At 35.1% G+C, this 18,036-nt stretch overlaps 1 protein-coding gene across 1 annotated transcript in view; it reads right to left on the bottom strand.

Moving 5' to 3' along the window:
• SPAG6 (sperm associated antigen 6) overlaps positions 1-18,036 on the bottom strand; it is a 47,072-nt gene that overhangs the window by 10,925 nt on the left and 18,111 nt on the right. Inside the window, 4 exon segments of the mRNA XM_071221351.1 lie at positions 753-941; positions 4,150-4,301; positions 5,464-5,635; positions 6,506-6,708. Coding sequence (XP_071077452.1) covers positions 753-941; positions 4,150-4,301; positions 5,464-5,635; positions 6,506-6,708 — 716 coding nt within the window.

The following is an 18,036-nucleotide window of genomic DNA, read 5'->3' as shown; positions in this document are numbered from 1 at the left end:
ATGCAAAAAAATGAAACTAGACCACCAATTTGCACCATAGACAAAAATAAACTCAAATAGGATAAAAGACTTAAATGTAAGTCACGAATCCATAAAAATCCTAGAAGAAGACAGAGGTAATAAAATCTCAGATATTCAATGTAGAAACACTTTGATCAATATATCTCCTAAGGCACTGGAAACAAAGCAGGAAATAAACAAATGGGACTACGTCAAATTAAAAATCTGTATAACTAAAGAAACCATTAGCAAGACAAATAGGGAACCCACTGTATGGGAGAACATTTTCTCCGATGATACATCTGACAAGGGGTTAATCTCCAAAATATATGAAGAACTAATACAACTCAACGCTAGGAAAACAAACAACCCAATTAAGAAATGGGCAAAGGAATTGAAAACACACTTTTTAAAAGAGAGAGAATGGGGAAAGGAAGGAGAAACAGAGGGAGAGAAACATCAATGTGTGGTTGCCTCTCACACACCCACTACTGGGGACCTGTCCTGCAACCCAAGCATGTGCCTTGACTAGAAATCGAACCAGAGACCCTTTGGTTCACAGGCCAGCACTCAATCCACTAAGACACACCAGCCAGGGCTGAATATGCACTTCTACAAAGAGAACACACAGATGGCCCACAAACATATGAGAAAGTGCTCAACATCACTAATCATCAGAGAAATGCAAATTAAAACCTCAACAAGACATCACCTTATACCTGTAAGAATGGCTACCATCAATAAGCACTTACTTTTACTTGAAGACCCTCAGAGCTTTCTGCTGACATGTGCAAAGAAAGCAGAACTTGCAAAGTGTTTGTGACTGCTACAGCCTGTGCATGCCCTGGGGTGAGTCTCCCTCTCTGTCCCAAGGTCCAAGCAGTAATAGCCTTAATATGATCTGGTTCTTCTGACAAGCAGACCGACAACTGGGGCACACCCTGCAGCGCTGATCAAAAGAGCAAGTGTTATGAATCTAGAGTAGGATTAAAGAGTCTTCCATGTCTCTCAAACATTAGAAGAAATCATTTTGGCCTTAATCCTTTTTTCCCTAGATGGTTCAATAAGTGAGTACATCACAGGGGCTGTCATTTTTTCAAGTCAATAAAATGACTAGAACTAATTTACCTTAATTATCTGTTACAATTCAACTAAGCCAAGACAATCTCTACTAGCATTTACTCCCCAAATAGAGAAGCATTTAACCAAACAACAGATGACACAGATTAGTATATAGGCAAAACCAGATTCTACTGTGACAGCTTTAAAATGCTTAGATTTTAAAACCTTTTATTTTCCTTTGTTAAAAAAAGTTAATTTAGAATCCTTTAAAACTGAGATAATAAATCTGACAACAAAATAACTACTATAGATTTGAAATCCAATGAATAATGTGAGCCAGAATTCTATTTAAGTAAGTTTTATTTTTTTAAAGATTTTATTTACTTGTTTTTAGAGAGAGGGGAAGGGGAGGAGAAAGAGAGGGAGAGAAATATCAATATGTGATTGGGGAAGGGAAGCCTAAATTGCAAAATATAATCACATGCTATCTGTGTAACAAAAGTAAGCATTTCTACTTTGACATTTGGTCACGTTAAAATGGGCAAAATCTCATGGGTCTCACGTGGCCCCCACTGGGGACCTGGCCCACAACCCAGGCATGTGCCCTGACTGGGAATCGAACTGGCAACCCTTTGGTTCACAGCCCAAACTCAATCCAATGAGCTACACCAGCCAGGGCAGATAAGTAATTTTTAGATTAAGTTTATTCACTAAAACCTTTCCTGAAATACTAAATAAATTTTAATTAGTTTTGGACAACTTTTAAATGACAGTTTTGCCCATTTTAACATGATCAAATGTCAAAGTAGAAATGATTACTTTTGTTACACAGATAGCATGTGATTATATTTTGCAATTTAGGCTTCAGTCTTATCTAAATAATCATAACAGAATTAACTAAAGGACATCAAATACATCACAGTTTCTATATCTAAGGAAGAATCAAATAGCCAAATCAAATTATAATTCCCGATTCTGTACAAGAATAATTTTCTAATTATTTTGAGACTATAATAATTATCACATTAAATTTATTTATTTTATTTTTAAGTATATTTTATTGATTATGCTATTATAGTTGTCCCATTTTTTCTCCCCTTTATCCCTCTCTGCCCTGCAACCCCCTTCCCTCCAGCAATGCCCTACTCTTAATTCATGACCATGGGTCATACATGTAAGTTCTTTGGCTTCTCCATTTCCTATACTATTCTTAATCTCCCCGTATACTTTGTTCCTACCAATTATGCTTCTTATTCCCTGTACCTTTTCCCCCCATTCTTCCCCTCTGCCTCCCCACTGACAACCCTCCATGTGATCTCTATTTCTGTGATTCTGTTCCTGTTCTAGTTGTTTGCTTAGTTTGTTTTTGGTTTTGTTTTTTAGGTTCAGTTGTTGATAGTTGTATGTTTGTTGTCATTTTACTGTTCATAGTTTTGAACTTCTTTTTCTTAGGTACGTCCCTTTAATATTTCATATAATAAGGGCTTGGGCACCTTAAATGTAGTACCACAAAAGTCAGTGTCATATTGTCATGCTACCATAGCAAAGACCAAATGATCATGTACACTTTTCCCCCCTGTACCTTTAAATGTGGTTATTAAGACCAATTTCCTGAAGACACCTGCCATATTTCTTCATTGGCTTCTTTTTTCCAACTAAAAATGTTTGTCTGCCAATACAAAAGGTCAGACTTGTCTTCAGAATGAGGCAACTTTCCAGAAAGTCCATACTCTTGGGCAAATCAAGACTGAAGAAGGAGGAAAGGAAGTCAGCCTTCTCTACCACATCCTCCAAACTTTAACTTAACTGGCCTCAGTTGTAATGAACAGCAAATGAGATAAGAAACATGAATGTGCTTTGGAAATTATAAAGTATTATTTAAATGTGATGTGCTGGTATTAGTCCTTACAGTACCATGTAGGAAAAAGAAAGACTGACACAGGTGAGTTTGCCTAAAGCTGCTGCTGCCACATTGATCTTCAACTAACTGAGAGACAGCTAGGTGGGAGAGGCCAGCAGCAACCCCAGACCAAAGGAGGGAAGCACCTCCTGGTTAGTTTGGGGAGGAAATAAAGGAAGCAAAAGCAATTGCTGCTTCTTTCATCATTCTTCCTTCGTGTAAGCTTTCTGATGATCCACAAAAGAACCAAGAATCAAAATTCCCAGTAATATTCCCACAGTGACCCTTCAGAAAGCAGCATGACTATTCTAGTCTCTGTCATAGTCTTTGGTAATAGAAGAACAAAAAGAAATGTGTAGGATAAAAAAGCAAGTAAAGCAAAGAATTATCAAGGAATAGGTAGAAAATAAAGATCTGAGGCTCCTTTTTATTCTGAGGATTAGCAAGGGATAAAAAAAGAAATCCACAGTTCTGTTTAACATACAGCAGCAGGTTTTCTCTGCCGATAAGAAACCTACACCCTAGAGGGTTGCCAAAGATACTATAAGCACAGAGCCTCTGAAGTATTCTTCAGGAGATCAATATTTATTCATTCAATCAATATTTTTGAACACCCACTATGTGTCAGGGCTACACTCTATGGTGGGTTACTACCAAGTTGTAAATTGAGATGACACCAAATTCCTACAGCAAGGACACAAAACACTGTTATCTGATATGTGCTCTGAATTTCCCCCATCTAAAAAGAGAAATGAGTTCATGAAACCTGATGGAAAGTAGGTAAAAAGGGATGTCTTAGTCATTGTCATCTCCTACCCAAATGACAGGAAAAGGGAGAATAACTACTGGGCATGTAATTTAAATAGTTGTCTTTAATCAAAGTATGTTTTACATGTTTGTAAATATGTACAGTCAATCTTTCAGGCTACAAATACACTGAATAATGTATTTCAATTGATATAATACTGATACTCAGAAGTATTGATATTTGTATATATTAAATACTGAGTAAAACTTTTCACTATCTACAAAATAAACCTTACTTCAAGCATTGCTTTCAGAAACTTACTAATAATCTTTGAAAACTCTGGTCAGTTATATTTTGTAATCTGTAGGAGAGTATTACTATGGTCCTGTCTTAGAATTTTTCACTACAATAACTAGAAGAAAATCAAGCAAGAACAAACCTTGGAAACGATCACTGCCATTGCCAGATTCTCAGAGTGGGACACAGAACCAAGCATCATGATGCCAGGCAGCTTTATGTTTCCTTTGCAAGACCCAGTGCAATCAATCACGGCAGCAACTCCTCCTATGTTAACTATCAACTTCGAAAGCTAAGGGAAAGGAAGGAGAGCTAGGTAATTGTAACCAAAAAGCATAAGATAATCTTTAAATATTACTTTATTATTGCCAAACATTTTTACTTAGGACCTAAAAACACCTGGCGAAATTTGAAATATGATTTAGTAAAATTACTATACTTATTAAAGAAATATACAAGTATAATAATCCTATTTTGAATGTACAAATATACTCACTGTGAGGAGCTTATCCTGTGCTTAAATTTTTCATGCATTGATGGCACAACTTTTATCCCTATTCTAATGGTTGTCAAAATGCCTCACCTAGACACTAAGCCTAGGGCTAGTTCATAACTAACTACTGAAAGCCCCAATCACAACGTGTGAGTATGAAGCAGATTAATCATTGAATGCTGAACGACAATGTCAGACTTGAATTATTCTAGCCTCATTATCCTCTCTTCACAAACAATGATTACTAGCTGATTACACTTCAGTCATAAAAAATTGCAACCAAGTAAGATATTAGGTGAAATAAAGAATGAGGACTTTAAACTTTAGTAAAATGAAATTGATTAATCAAAATATACACAGAATAAGATACAACTTCAGAATCCACCCAGGCTTGCTTCATCTCTATGCCTTTGGCATCTAAGAACTCAGAGCGGGAACCACCGTGTAAGAGCAGCCACTAGAGCAGTTAGTTACACGGGGCTTGGGGCCTGGTGGTCTCTCCCACCCTGAAACTGTACAACCTCTCACTACTCTCAGCTGACCTGAAATGACAAGAATGGCAAAGGACTATGGACCCACAATGTAGAAATGGAAAACAGGAAATGATAAAAACTGGTATTTCTGTTTCAAACTTCAATGATATAACCCAGCGGGGTTCACAACAGGGGGCACTTTTATCCTCTGGGAAGCACTTGGCAGTATATGGAGACAATCTCAAGTATCATGATGTGCGAAAAGATGCTACTAGCAGGGGCCAAAGATGCTCCTAAATATCCATCCTGCAGTGTACAGGACAGCTCCCCACAACAAAGGGTTATCTAGTCCACAATGTCCATAGTGCTCAGGATGAGAAATCCTGACCTAACGAAACCATGCAGCATAGCACCTGGATACAAACTGATGTTTTACTTAACAACAAAAACTAACAAATGTTATTGTAGTTAAAGCTTCTTTTTTAAATGTCGGGTATATATTTTGCAGTCTCTCCAATTAAAGTGGAATCATTTTTCTTCACATATTCATCTTTGTCTTTCATTCAAGTAAGTACAACTGGAAAAATGTCTGTTTTAATCACCATTTCTGCCAGATCCACAGAACGTTTTGCAATCTGATAGAGAGTTGAAAGGATCTGATGCTGTCAAGGAAAAACCAAAATAAATCATTACTTAAGGTCCAATGCAAAGTGCAGATGTAATTTAAACACCTATTTATACATAGTTAAATTCCATTATAAAAAGAAAAATAATTACGTCTAACATAACCTAAAATTTCTGAGTCTTGAGACATTTACATCTTAGTCTTATACCTAAATACTGAATTTCTTAAATTGCCTCAGTTCCAAATTAAATGTCTTAGTGTCCTATAGAATTTTTAAAACTCTATTGCAGATGAACAAAGAATATGACCTTTGGATAAATACTATTTCTTAATTATGTAATGCTTAAATTGTTAATTTACAATACATGTAGTAATATAGTACAAAAAAAGATCAGGCAGAACTAACATCTTATTTTTGTCATGATGCTGATAACATTTCAAAGAACTTTCTATTGTCTAGTTAACATTAACAATTCAAAAAATTTATAGGACATAATTAATTGGTGACTATTAACTGAAAATCAGACTTTAGAAAGCTATAAAAAAGACAAATATGAACATTTTCATAAGACACGTTACTATAATAGTTGTGAGCTAGAAAGCCTTTAGATCTTTTCCTGCCCTCAGATTCAATCATTATGTGATTCCTTATTTTAGTGATTAATGTTAATACTGATGCTACTTCTAATTTTTAGCATTGCACATATTTTTCCCAGTCATGTCTTTGTTGTCTATTCCTCACAGGATAATTTTACAGGATAATTAAAAGACCAAATACATAATATAGTCACATCTGTTTTCAATATAATTTATAAATTATTTCTTAAAATATAATATTTATATACATTTTCATTTTCTTATATTAACAAAAGTCTGTTTGTTTATTTTTTATCTTATTTTTAAATACCTTCAATTGAACATCAGGGTTCAGAATTATCTGGGCTAAGTGAGCAATGGCTCCTGCACCCACTACTGTCTGTGCTAATGCTGGAGGATGCTTTGAAATACCAGTGACGATCGAAGCAGCCAACCTTTTCAAAGCAATTTCTGGCTCCTGGATACAGAGTAGTAAAAGAGGAACTGCTCCCACATCCACCACAGCTTGTGACAGTTCTGTGGGTCCAAGAAAAGTAATTAAGTGAGTATGGGTGACTGACCCTTGTGCAAGCCATTTTTCACCCTGACAGATACAGCAAAGAAAAAAGGGGAGGGGGTACTTCACTGTCTCGACATCTGCATTTCAAATCAGCCTTCCTGGTTTCATAAACCATGTGGACCAATCCTGAGCTGAAAAGAATACAGGTCAATAGATGGACCTCCATTTACATGAACACATTTGAGGTAGATTAGGCTGAAATGGCTTGTTATTCTTTTTTTTTTTTTTAAGAGAGTAAGCAGATGTCAGCTGTTTAAGCTCTGACAATTCTGCACTCCTCAATAGGCAAGCATTTTATGCATGGTTTACAATAACAGAGAAAATTAAAGTACCAAAAATTTACCAACCATGTTAATTAGGCAGTATTTTGTACTATTTACACGAGTAAACATTAACATGAATCTTGTGCTAACAATGTTGATTTTTAAATCCCATTCATCACGTAGTATTTTTTAAAGATTTTTTAAAAACTTTATACAAAATAAAAATGTGCATTTCTATTGTACTCATAAAAACATTTTCAAAACAAGATCTATAACTAAGCAGCATACTTTAATATATAAATGTTAATGTTTAGATAAAGGAATAAATTTATCTTAACTATTTAACTTGTCAGAAATAAACATCTTTTGAATATACACATTGATTTACTTGTGTATCCAAGAATAACAGCTATAAAAATAACACATTTTAAATTATAGATATGAGAGACAGTCAGGCAGACCCGTACATGTGAAACAATGTTTTGAGAAACATAAAGCACAGTACATAATTACAAAATCCTACTTTTATTGTATTCCTGGCCTCCATTAATGAATACATGTTACCATATCTATAATTTCTTCCTTTCAAAATATGTTCTCATTTTTCCACATTTGTAATGCCCTGACAATTTATGTCCTAAGAGCCAAACTATCAATCAGCATATCACTTAAAGTCTTCAAAGAAAATATGGTGTTTAATTTTTCAAAAGATGGGTAATACCACATTTTCTAAAAGGAAACAATGTTAGAAAATATAAGTTATCATCCAATATTTGTTTTCCTTAAGTTATTACAATTATCTTAGAAGTCTCAATATTGTATAAACCATTCATTCTTTCATTAAACAAGTATTAATGGAAGGTTATTATGTGCCAGATGCTTTCAACTCTAGTACAGATGACAGACTTCTACAAATTAACACTACATTGATTAGCAGATATCTTTCAATTTTAAAAATCTAGTGCAAAATATGAAATACAATGGGAAGTTAATATGTAATCAAGAACCAGAAGCAGATAAGAGAAAAATGCTTCTTAAAAAAAAGTCAAAAGCAGCAACAGATTAGAGTATCAGCCTAGCACTATAACATTCCTCAGTAACATCTCTGTGATTCTGCCGCAGTTGCCTAAAGACCAACAAGACAGCAGGTGAAAGGGGTGATCACTATTTCACTCTCCCTCCCACCCCACCCCACCCAGAGGAAATGGAAAGAAACAGAAAGTGTGACATTATATGTAATTTCTAGATATAATCTTCATATTTTAGTTAATTATTAATATGTTAATTCAATTGAGTCCAAATTATGCAGGTATTATACAAAAATATCAACTTTATATGTACATATTTAATGGCACCTAGGATATAGATATATAGAATGGATTGAACATTTTTTTAGATTTCATTTATTTATTTTTAGAAAGAGGGGAAGGGAGGGAGAAAGAGGGAGAGAAACATCGATATGAGAGAGACAGCTTTCGGTTGACTCTTGCATGCTCCCAACTGGGGACCTGGCCCAAAAACCCAGGCATGTACCCTGTCTGGAAATCAAACAGGAAGGTTCACAGGAAGCTGATCAATCCATTGAGCCACACCAGACAGGGTGTGGATTGAACATTTTGTTTTGAGAGAGGGGTGTTCAACTTTCTAGTGTCTCTGGGCCACGGTGGAAGGAAAAGAATTGTCTTGGACCACACATTAAATACATTGTGGCATGTAATCACAAAAATAAATCACATAATGTCTTAAGTAAATTTATGATTTTGTGTTGGGCTGCATTCACAGCCATCCTGGGCCACAGGCAGCCTGGGGGTTACAGGCTGGACATCCCTGGATAACTTTTAAACATAGTTTCTGAGTCAAAAATATGAGGAAAACTATAACCCTTTAAAAGTACTATTAATAAAAATTTAAGATTCTTTTTTAAAAATTCCATTTTCTTTGTAATCCCCACACATTTTATCTTTTTCTTGAAAAACAAAGCATCATATCCTCTTTTCCCTGAACTCTACAATGTGAATAATAAAGCAAACTATTCTTCTGATGTATTACCCAAGCTGTTTTCTGTTCTCTCTAGAGTAGTGATGTTAAATGTGGGAAGGCTGAGGATTGCACTGCAGAAAGATTTTCCATAAAGGTAATAAAGCATTCAAGGACCTGCATTGGGCCTCATAATTTTGTATTTGTGATTTCCTGTGTTTTACATCTCTGAATTTATATGATTCTTTAAGACTGGCATCTGCATAATACACATGTTACTATGCTATACAAAATACAGGTTCTTTCAACCTGTCTCCTATCACTCTACTCTTTCTCCCATGGTATATCTTTCCCCTCTTCCTACTGTTGCTTCCTTTGGCCTTTCAGTGCCAGTGACTGTTGTTGTCTACACAAAAGCCTTTGTCAGCCAGGACATGGGCTTGTGAACCAACCCTGGCCAATGGGGCTGGAGTAGAAATCAGCCAAAAGCATCTGTAAAATGTTTTCCTCAGTCATAAACAGAGATACACAGGAGGAAACACTGCCTCTTTGCTGGACATGGCCATTTCTGCAATGACATCTGGAATTCCTACATCCATCTTGCAACTATAACGAAAGAAATTACCAATATGATGAGGATGGCTGAGTACAAAAATGAAAAACATCTGGGTCCTCCACAACACTGCTGAGCTGCATAAAGTCTTGGAGTTGCCCTGACTCTGAACTTTGTGTCATGTGAAATAAAAAATGTCCTTATTGTTTGAACCTTATATTTGATATTCTGTAACTTACAGCCAAAAACATCCCGATGTAATTCTGCCCTCTCTTGTGCTCAATGTATGTGCATATTTTCCTCTCCCTTTTGCCATTGACTCTGTATTAAGTACTTACTATGTGCTAGAAACTTGGCCAGATGTTGGGGAAGCAGAATAATAGACTAAAACATTGTCTATTCTGGAAGACTCTGCCCAGGGCAAATATACAAACAGACCACTACAAGTATGGAGCAGAGCTAGGAGTCAAGTTTGTGAGGTGTTGGGAGAAAATGTATACAGGGTTGCCATTTCAGGCAGTGCTTCCCACCCTACTTCCTTCTCTCTTTTCCCCCCTATACTTCTCTACTCTAAAAAAAGCAGTAATAACCAAATCATACAAAATTCTGATAACATTTAAGAATAAACTTCTCATAGGAGAAATTTCACAGAGCTCATTTTTCAACTCTAATTTGGTTCAATTAATTATCGTGCTTGTGAAATTGAAGACTGATATAGACTCAGATGCTCAGAAAAGATTTGACAGAAAAAGCAGTGAGTCAATAAATTTATCTTTTGTATCTGAAAATATCTTAGTCTTATTTTAAATTTTAAGTGAATCTTCAAGATTTATTCTTTAAAAATACACTTTCTATTGTGCATAACAGCTGACATAATTGTATATTATTAATAACAAGCAAGATTAGTAGTAGTTATGTAAAGACAAATGCAGAGTAAAAAGCTATGTGTTACACCAAGATACCTACAAGAATTACATTGAGTTGGAGGTACTATTGGTGATATATTTTTCTTCTCTATTTTCCAAATTTTCTTCAATGTGATTACATATTTTTTAAAAATAAAAAAATATAAACTTTTTTGGCCACACATAGCTACTGCTAAGGCTAACTATATTAACATTACTATTATAAAGGGCAAATAAACATTTTAGTTTATTTCTCAATATGGCAGAAAATGGTGGGAATGTATGTCTTCTTTAAAGAAAACATTAGGAAAGAGCATATAATTTTTTTAAGAATTACTAATATACATTAAAAATATTATCCATTTACTTTTTCACACTTTCCCTCTTACCTTAATCCATGTCTTTATTACATTTAAGTTCAAATATTACATTGTTAAATGTTAAAATTTATTCATCATTTTTCATGTTTTTAGATTATAAATAGAGACAATAAACTATCTAATAGCACCTTCCTTATTAAAAATAATTTTAAAAGCATACATTGTATACAATTGAATATAAAGTTCTCTAATTTGATGGTTAGCTATTTTCAGTAAGGAATAACTAGTTCGATTGGGCCTCATGAGTTGTTGAGTGAAGAAACACTCCTCCATAGGACTGTGGTAAGGATGGTGGTGGAGTCATCCTATACAGTCCTGTCTCAGTTTTTCTATGGTTCTTTCTAATGACATTTTTGAGGCTTATATGCATAAAACTCTTAAAATATTAATAATGTGAAAATTTTGGGTGACAACTCTTTGCTTCTTAGACAGTTGCTTTTTTTTCTTAAGAATTTTATTCTATGCTGCTTGGATTTTTGCTTTCAGGAGTTTTTCCCTCCTCTAAAAAAAAATCTGACTTTGTAGTGCTCTCTCACTAATGGGTATGAAGTGTTATCATTTAAACAGATCAGAATCTTCAATTTAGAATAATCAACAAAGATCAGTATAACTTTAGATTTAATTGTAAAACAAAAAGAGACACAAATGAAAGAGGATTTTAAAAATCAACAACATTTTTAAAATTAGTATTATCTAAAGCTGGATGAATGGGATATTAGAAATGACTTCATACTGACTAGATGGGAAGAGCACAGATAGAAATGCCCATCAGTGTATAATAGTCATGACTACAACAGGTGAAGCTAGATAAATCAGGCAAAAGTAATTTTGCTTTAGTAGTTCTCACAATGGCCTTAAACCTGCCTCTTAACTGTTATTTATGGCTAGTTGTTTGTTAAGATTAAGAGTGGTAAACTGAAATGTCCACAAGACCCAGGCCAGTAACTAGAATAGAGAAGCCAGAGGGTGTAAGAAAAATACCCAGTAGGAGCTCTGGCCCAGTAGCTCAGTTGGTTAGAGCATCATCCCAGTACTCCAAGGCTGCAGGTTCAAATGCGCAAATAAGTGGAACAACAAACTGATATTTCTCTCCCTCTCCTCACTCTCTGTATCTCTCTCTTCCCCTTCCTCTCTCTAAAAATCAATAAATTTAAAAAAGAAAAGAAAAATACCCAGTGGGGGAACAGCAGTACACTGGAAAAGTTTAGGCACCAGCTGTAAGAATAGGAGTTACTCAGCTTCAGCCCAGTGTGGCCATGTAGGAATATAGGCCTACTGTTGACAGATCTTTTGATTTTTCAAGAGAAGCCAGAAATCTGATTTTTAATGTGAAATTGCCTGGTTTTTAAGTGTTGCCAACACTTTTTTAAAAGAATATAGTGCAGGCCAAGTAAAACACATCCATCTATGAGGCAGCTACAGCCTGCAACTGCTCTTTTATTATTTATTTATTGTTATTCAGTTACAATTGTCTGCATTTTCTCCCCATCCCTCCACCCCACCCCAGCCAATCCCACCTCCCTCCCCCACCTCTACCCTCCCCCTTGATTTTGTCCTCGTGTCCTTTATAGTAGCTCCTGTAGACCCCTCAGGTTTACACCTCACACCTTCTAAACCAGCCTGTGGGAGGGGCTACCTTTGATTCTGCAGTTGTGGCCCCGTTTTCGAGTCTTAAAGGAAGAACCACTCTAGTGGTTATATAAGAAAATTCACAGGAGAAATTGAGGAAAACCTAAAAATTGTTCTTTAAAAAAAGGATTAATCTAAACATATTAATCTCAACTAATTTTTGGTCTTAAAGGGAGGTAAGGAGAAAATTAAAGAAAAATTAACTGATCCATCATGAGAACTGATGAAAAGAATTCACAATGAAGAGACTCTCCAAAAGGAAGGATTAAGGGAAGGGAAGTATATTTCTGTATGTATTTAGCACACTAATTCAAAAATAATCAGGCAAATCAAACACCTCAGAAATTTTAATTTCTATTAATTTTATTGCTTTTTTAATTTATTTTTTCAAATACTACTTTTGACTCACTGTTCCAAAGCCCTACAAAAAGTTATATTTTGTTTCATTAAAAAGTAAGTCACAAATCATCATTTCTCTGCACTTAGGTGGCCCTATTGATCAGTTTTAAAAATAAGCTGTTTTTTGTATCTAGCTTTAAAACATATAGTTATATCGCTTCAAAATCTTTGTGAAAAAAGCAGTCCTAAAAACCATTTAAAATTTGGTTACTACTTATGATGTTAATGTTATAATAATCAGTCACCCTATTCAGCCAAATTTTTCATGATTTGATGAAATTATAGTAAAAGCAAATATGCTGTTGCAATTGCCAAACCTGGTTATATACTGACCATATTCCAGTATGATTTTAGGAATGTCACTTTCAAAGTAGAAGAAATTTGTCTAGTTTTTGGTCTAACCCAGCTGTTTACAACTGGGTTAGTTATCTACTGCTTTGTAACAAATCACACCAAACTTAGCAGCCTAAAACAGGAAACATTTATTATCTCATAGTTTCTTGTAGGTCAGGAATCTGGGAGCAGCTTAGCTGGGTGGTTAGATCTGTGTGACCCCTCACTAGGCTGCAGTCAAGATGGGGCTGTAGGCTTGACTGGGATTGTAGAGTATCTGCTTCCAACCATACTCCTCGGAGTTCCTTCTCTTTTGGGGGGCCTTTCCACAGCCTGTTCAAGGTGAAGCCTGCACCAAAGTGAATGATCCAAAAGAGAGAAACCAAATCAAAAGCTGCAGTCTTTTATACTCTAATCTCAGAAGTGATATACCATCATTTCTGCTATATTTCATTGGCACAATGTAAGAGAAAACTATATAAGGATGTGAATAAGAGGAAGTAGGCAACATTAGAGGGCCATCCTGAGGGCTGGCTACCATAGCCCTTTAATTCTTCACCAACACATCTGAGAGAGGCAACGTCCTCCCACAGGTAACACTCATTATAGCTATAATTCTGAGCTAAGAAATTGATGTCTCCAGTTACAGGTGAGAGTGAGAAAAGGGTGGAGAAGAAATTTGCATATTATTAAAAAATCTAACATAAATTTTTATCTATCTTCTCCCTGCCACCCTCACCCTTGCAAATGTCATTTTTTCCTATTCTCATCATTTCCACACCACTGTTCTCCACCCAGTCTTCAGAGCCACTGCTCTAACCCTTACACATGGATGGGTTGAGTGTTTGAGAGATTAAGGGTTAACATACATACATACATACATATGCTTTGAACGTTAAGTAATTCTGGCTCTTTTAAAAAGTCAAGTGAGTCAAATGAGCCACTGATCTGAAATTAATGGGACCTTTGTAAGAAATTACAATCAGCTGGAATGGAAGGCACACTGTTACAGGGCTCAAGTATAAAAGGGCTTCAAAATGTGTTAAGAAGTAGAGACGAGAGAAACAGAAGGTAGGAAAAGATAAAGACTTGGGTATGGCCTTGGAAAATAATAAGTAGCATAAGATTTAAAGCAATTTTTAAAACCCCAATTTTATCAATTTTTAAGTTTTGACTTATAACTACTTAATAACTGAGACTAAGCTGAATAGAATAAGGCAAAAGTAGAGAGAGTTTGGAGTGCTCTTATAGTGAAGAAAATGAACTCTTTGGTATCAGAGCTTTATAAAATACACTTTTTCTACCTAGAAATTTTTACATTTGTTTTCCACTTGCTTGACATAATATTGCAATCACAGTTGTATTTTCACCCTACCTATAATTTTGTATTCTGCTTAACAAAAACTTAAATGGAAAATTCTTATTTTATTGTTCAAACTTCACTGGCATTCACATTTTGCTCCAGCCCAATTTCAGAGAAGTCCCTGCCTTTAAGGAACTCAAGCTAATGGAGGAAGCTCAATAGTATAGGATTACTGGTGCCCTGGTGGGATTCTCTGCAAGAACACCCAAAAGAAAGAGGAAACAGAAAAAGGAGACAGAAATGAGATATTGGATGGTTAGAAAGTTTACATGGTATTTTTACAAAAGTGGTCCCTGGTCAGCAGTTGTTAGTGCGACTCCTTCTGATTAGTTCCTTGAAGCTACCTGTGGGCTTCCACCATCCACTTTTATTTCTGAAGATGAAGCCAGCCCAACATTTTTAATAACTACATAATATTCCACTGAGTAAATATGCCATAAATATACTTACTGATTCTCCTCCTCTAGGACATTTGTTTTGTTTGGTTTGGGATTTTGCCATTATAAAGTACAATATAGTGAACCTCTTTGTGCATTAACATCATGCATTAGTTATCTACTGTTATGTAACAAGTGACTGAAACTCAACAGCTTAAAACAACATTATTTATTATCTCACATTTCCTGTGGGTCAGGAATCCAGAAGCAGCCTTGCTGGATGGTTGTGGCTCAGAGTTTCTCATGAAGTTGATGTCATAGTCAGCTGGGGTTGCAGTCATTTAAAGGCACAATTTGGGGAAGATCTCCTCCTAAACTCACTCATGTAGTTGTTGGGAGCTGAATTTCTTGCTGGTTTTTGGGAGACCTTAGGTCCTCACCACATGGACCTTTTCATAGGCTGCCTGAGTATCCTCAGGTCTTAGTAGCTGGCTTTCCCCAAAGCAAGTGAAGAGATGCGGAGAGGAGAGTGAGAGAGCAAGAGAGTGAGACAGATAAAGAGGGAGACCCCAGGACAGAAGTCTGGTTGGTTTAATCTGGTTATCTATTCTCTAAAAGTGACACACCATCACTTCTGCTGTATTCTAGTGGTTATGCAGACCAATCCTGGTCAATCTGGGAGAGGACTATATAAGGACGTGAATACAAGGACCCAGGATCTTTGAGGGACATCTTGGAGGTGGCTACCATGGGATTTACATACATATATACCTCCACAGGTTATACAAACATACCTATGTATGTATGTTCATGTATGTGTGTATTTACTTAAGATAGAGGCCCAGAAGTGAAATTACTGAGGGGAAGAATATTGACTTTTTTTTTGAGGTCCTTGATATTTTTAGATTAAACTAACACGAGACTGCCGTTAAGTCAAAACCAGTCGAGTATAGGTAATTTCATATATGTCAACTTAATGTGCATTGCAGTATTGTTTCCAAAGGGTACATATCAGTATATGTCTCTACAGACAATGTTTGAAGCTGGCAGTTTGGCCATTTACCTTATAAAGTTCATTTTAGCCCTTATGTCCACTAAGTAATTGCTTAAAGTTGAATCATCATTTACTTCTCCCCAAATGGTATTTTTAGTTCCATATCCTCGACTTACTGCATACTATAGTGAGTTAAAACTATGATAGAATTACACTGATTAATAAACATGAATATTAAGTGTGACCTTTTAGACCACAGCATTACTACCATATTGCCTTTTGACAAATAACTACAAAGCATAGGCACGATAATTCTAAGTCAGTGCTGTCCAAGAGGAGCATGAGCCACATACATAATATAAAGTTTTCTAGTGACCATATTTAAAAAATAAAAAGAAGTTGGTGAAATTAATTTTAATAATATGCATTATTCAACATAAGATATGCAAACTATTGTAATGTTAACATGTAAATAATATTTTAAAATTTTAATGAGATATTGCACATTGTTTTCAAACCAAGTCTTAGAAATCCCATGTGTATTGTGTACTTACAGCACGTCTCAATTAATCTGCTATATTTTCATTGGAATACTCAATCTCTATTTAGATTTCAAAAAGTTTACAGTTTAAAAAGCAGGTTCACATACTCAACTTGTTCCAATCATGCCTAAAAGAGTTCCAATAACAGGTCATCCATTTTTAAATGTATATTAATTAAAAGTAAATAAAATTAAAAACTTAGTTCCTTAGGTACTCTAGTCACAATTCAAGTAATATGTGGCTACCGGTTACCATATAGGTAAAACTGTGGTGTGAAATCAAAGGAGAGAGAGAGAGAATGACACAAATGGTTAAACAGCTACAGTTAACACCTGTTCAAGGCCAGAGGTCCTATCTGGAGCAAAATGCTTTGATGCAATTAACCTGTACTACATTTTTATAGCAAGTTGCTTCATTCATCTAAAACCACAGATAGGGATGAAGTAAGCCCCCCAAGTTAACTGTGCAAATTCACTAGATAACATAGTAATTATACAGCAACTATTTTCTCATAGACATAAACTTAAAAAAATTGTCCAGATAAGGTAATGAACATGACTAATGTCAAAGTATAATTCTTATGCTAACAAAGTCCTAAGGTTTTAATAGCTAAAGTCTCTTGTCGATGTTTGTGAAATGCTTAATTGTAGTACTTTCCAATTTCAGTCAAGTACACTATGCCCAATGCACTTCTAGAAATTCAAATGTAAATAAATGTAAAATGTACACAAAAATATGTTTCCCTCAATACTTAAAAGATGTTAGGAGGACTTATACACTGGTGACTGGAAAATAACTGAAGTTTGAGAAACAATTTTGTTCAAATTTTAAAAATACGTTACAATACACTGTTCAAACTTGGTTTATGAAACCACTAGGATACAAATACTTTTCCCTTTATTCACTCAGCACACACATTTAGTGACATTTTCACACATAGGTATTTGCACTAAATAGGAAACAAAGCCTCAGACTAAAAGAATGTTAGGGGCCATCGGGCAGAGGAAGCACTGTGTGGGGTAGAGGGCTAAGTGTTTCAAATACTCAAATCACAATGAATGAAAATTCAGGAGGATTTACAACATATTTTTTTTTACTAGCATACAAACTAACTCCAAAAGTTACTAACAAATGAGGTAACTACTGAGTAAAGTTATAATTAAAATGTTATTTTGTTTAACACATCTGGCTTGTATGACCAAAGAACATAAAAGAGACATTTATGTTCACTTTCTCTTTTTCACCAAGTCCTAAGTAAACAGAAGAGTATTTGTGGAAATAAATATTAGGATAAAAATAGGTATAATATATATAATGCCATAAACATCATTTGCCTTTATGCTTGTGTGTTTCTCAACCCTTCCAAGATAAAAAAAAAACTTATATCAATAAAAATAATAAAATGGTACAAAAATCAACATTATCTATAGGCACCCATAAAGAAAGTTGTCTGTAGGGCTTTTGAAATAATTTTTAATTACCAGGCTCTTGTCCCCTTCTCCCGTACATCTAAGACATGCACTAGAAAGTTAATTCAGATATCTGCTAATAACATGTGGATTTTTGA

Source organism: Desmodus rotundus, chromosome 4 (genome assembly GCF_022682495.2).
Source record: "Desmodus rotundus isolate HL8 chromosome 4, HLdesRot8A.1, whole genome shotgun sequence".
Classification (NCBI taxonomy): Eukaryota; Metazoa; Chordata; class Mammalia; order Chiroptera; family Phyllostomidae; genus Desmodus; species Desmodus rotundus.
Note: the sequence above shows the minus strand (reverse complement) of the source record. Positions and strands in the feature narration are given on the sequence as shown.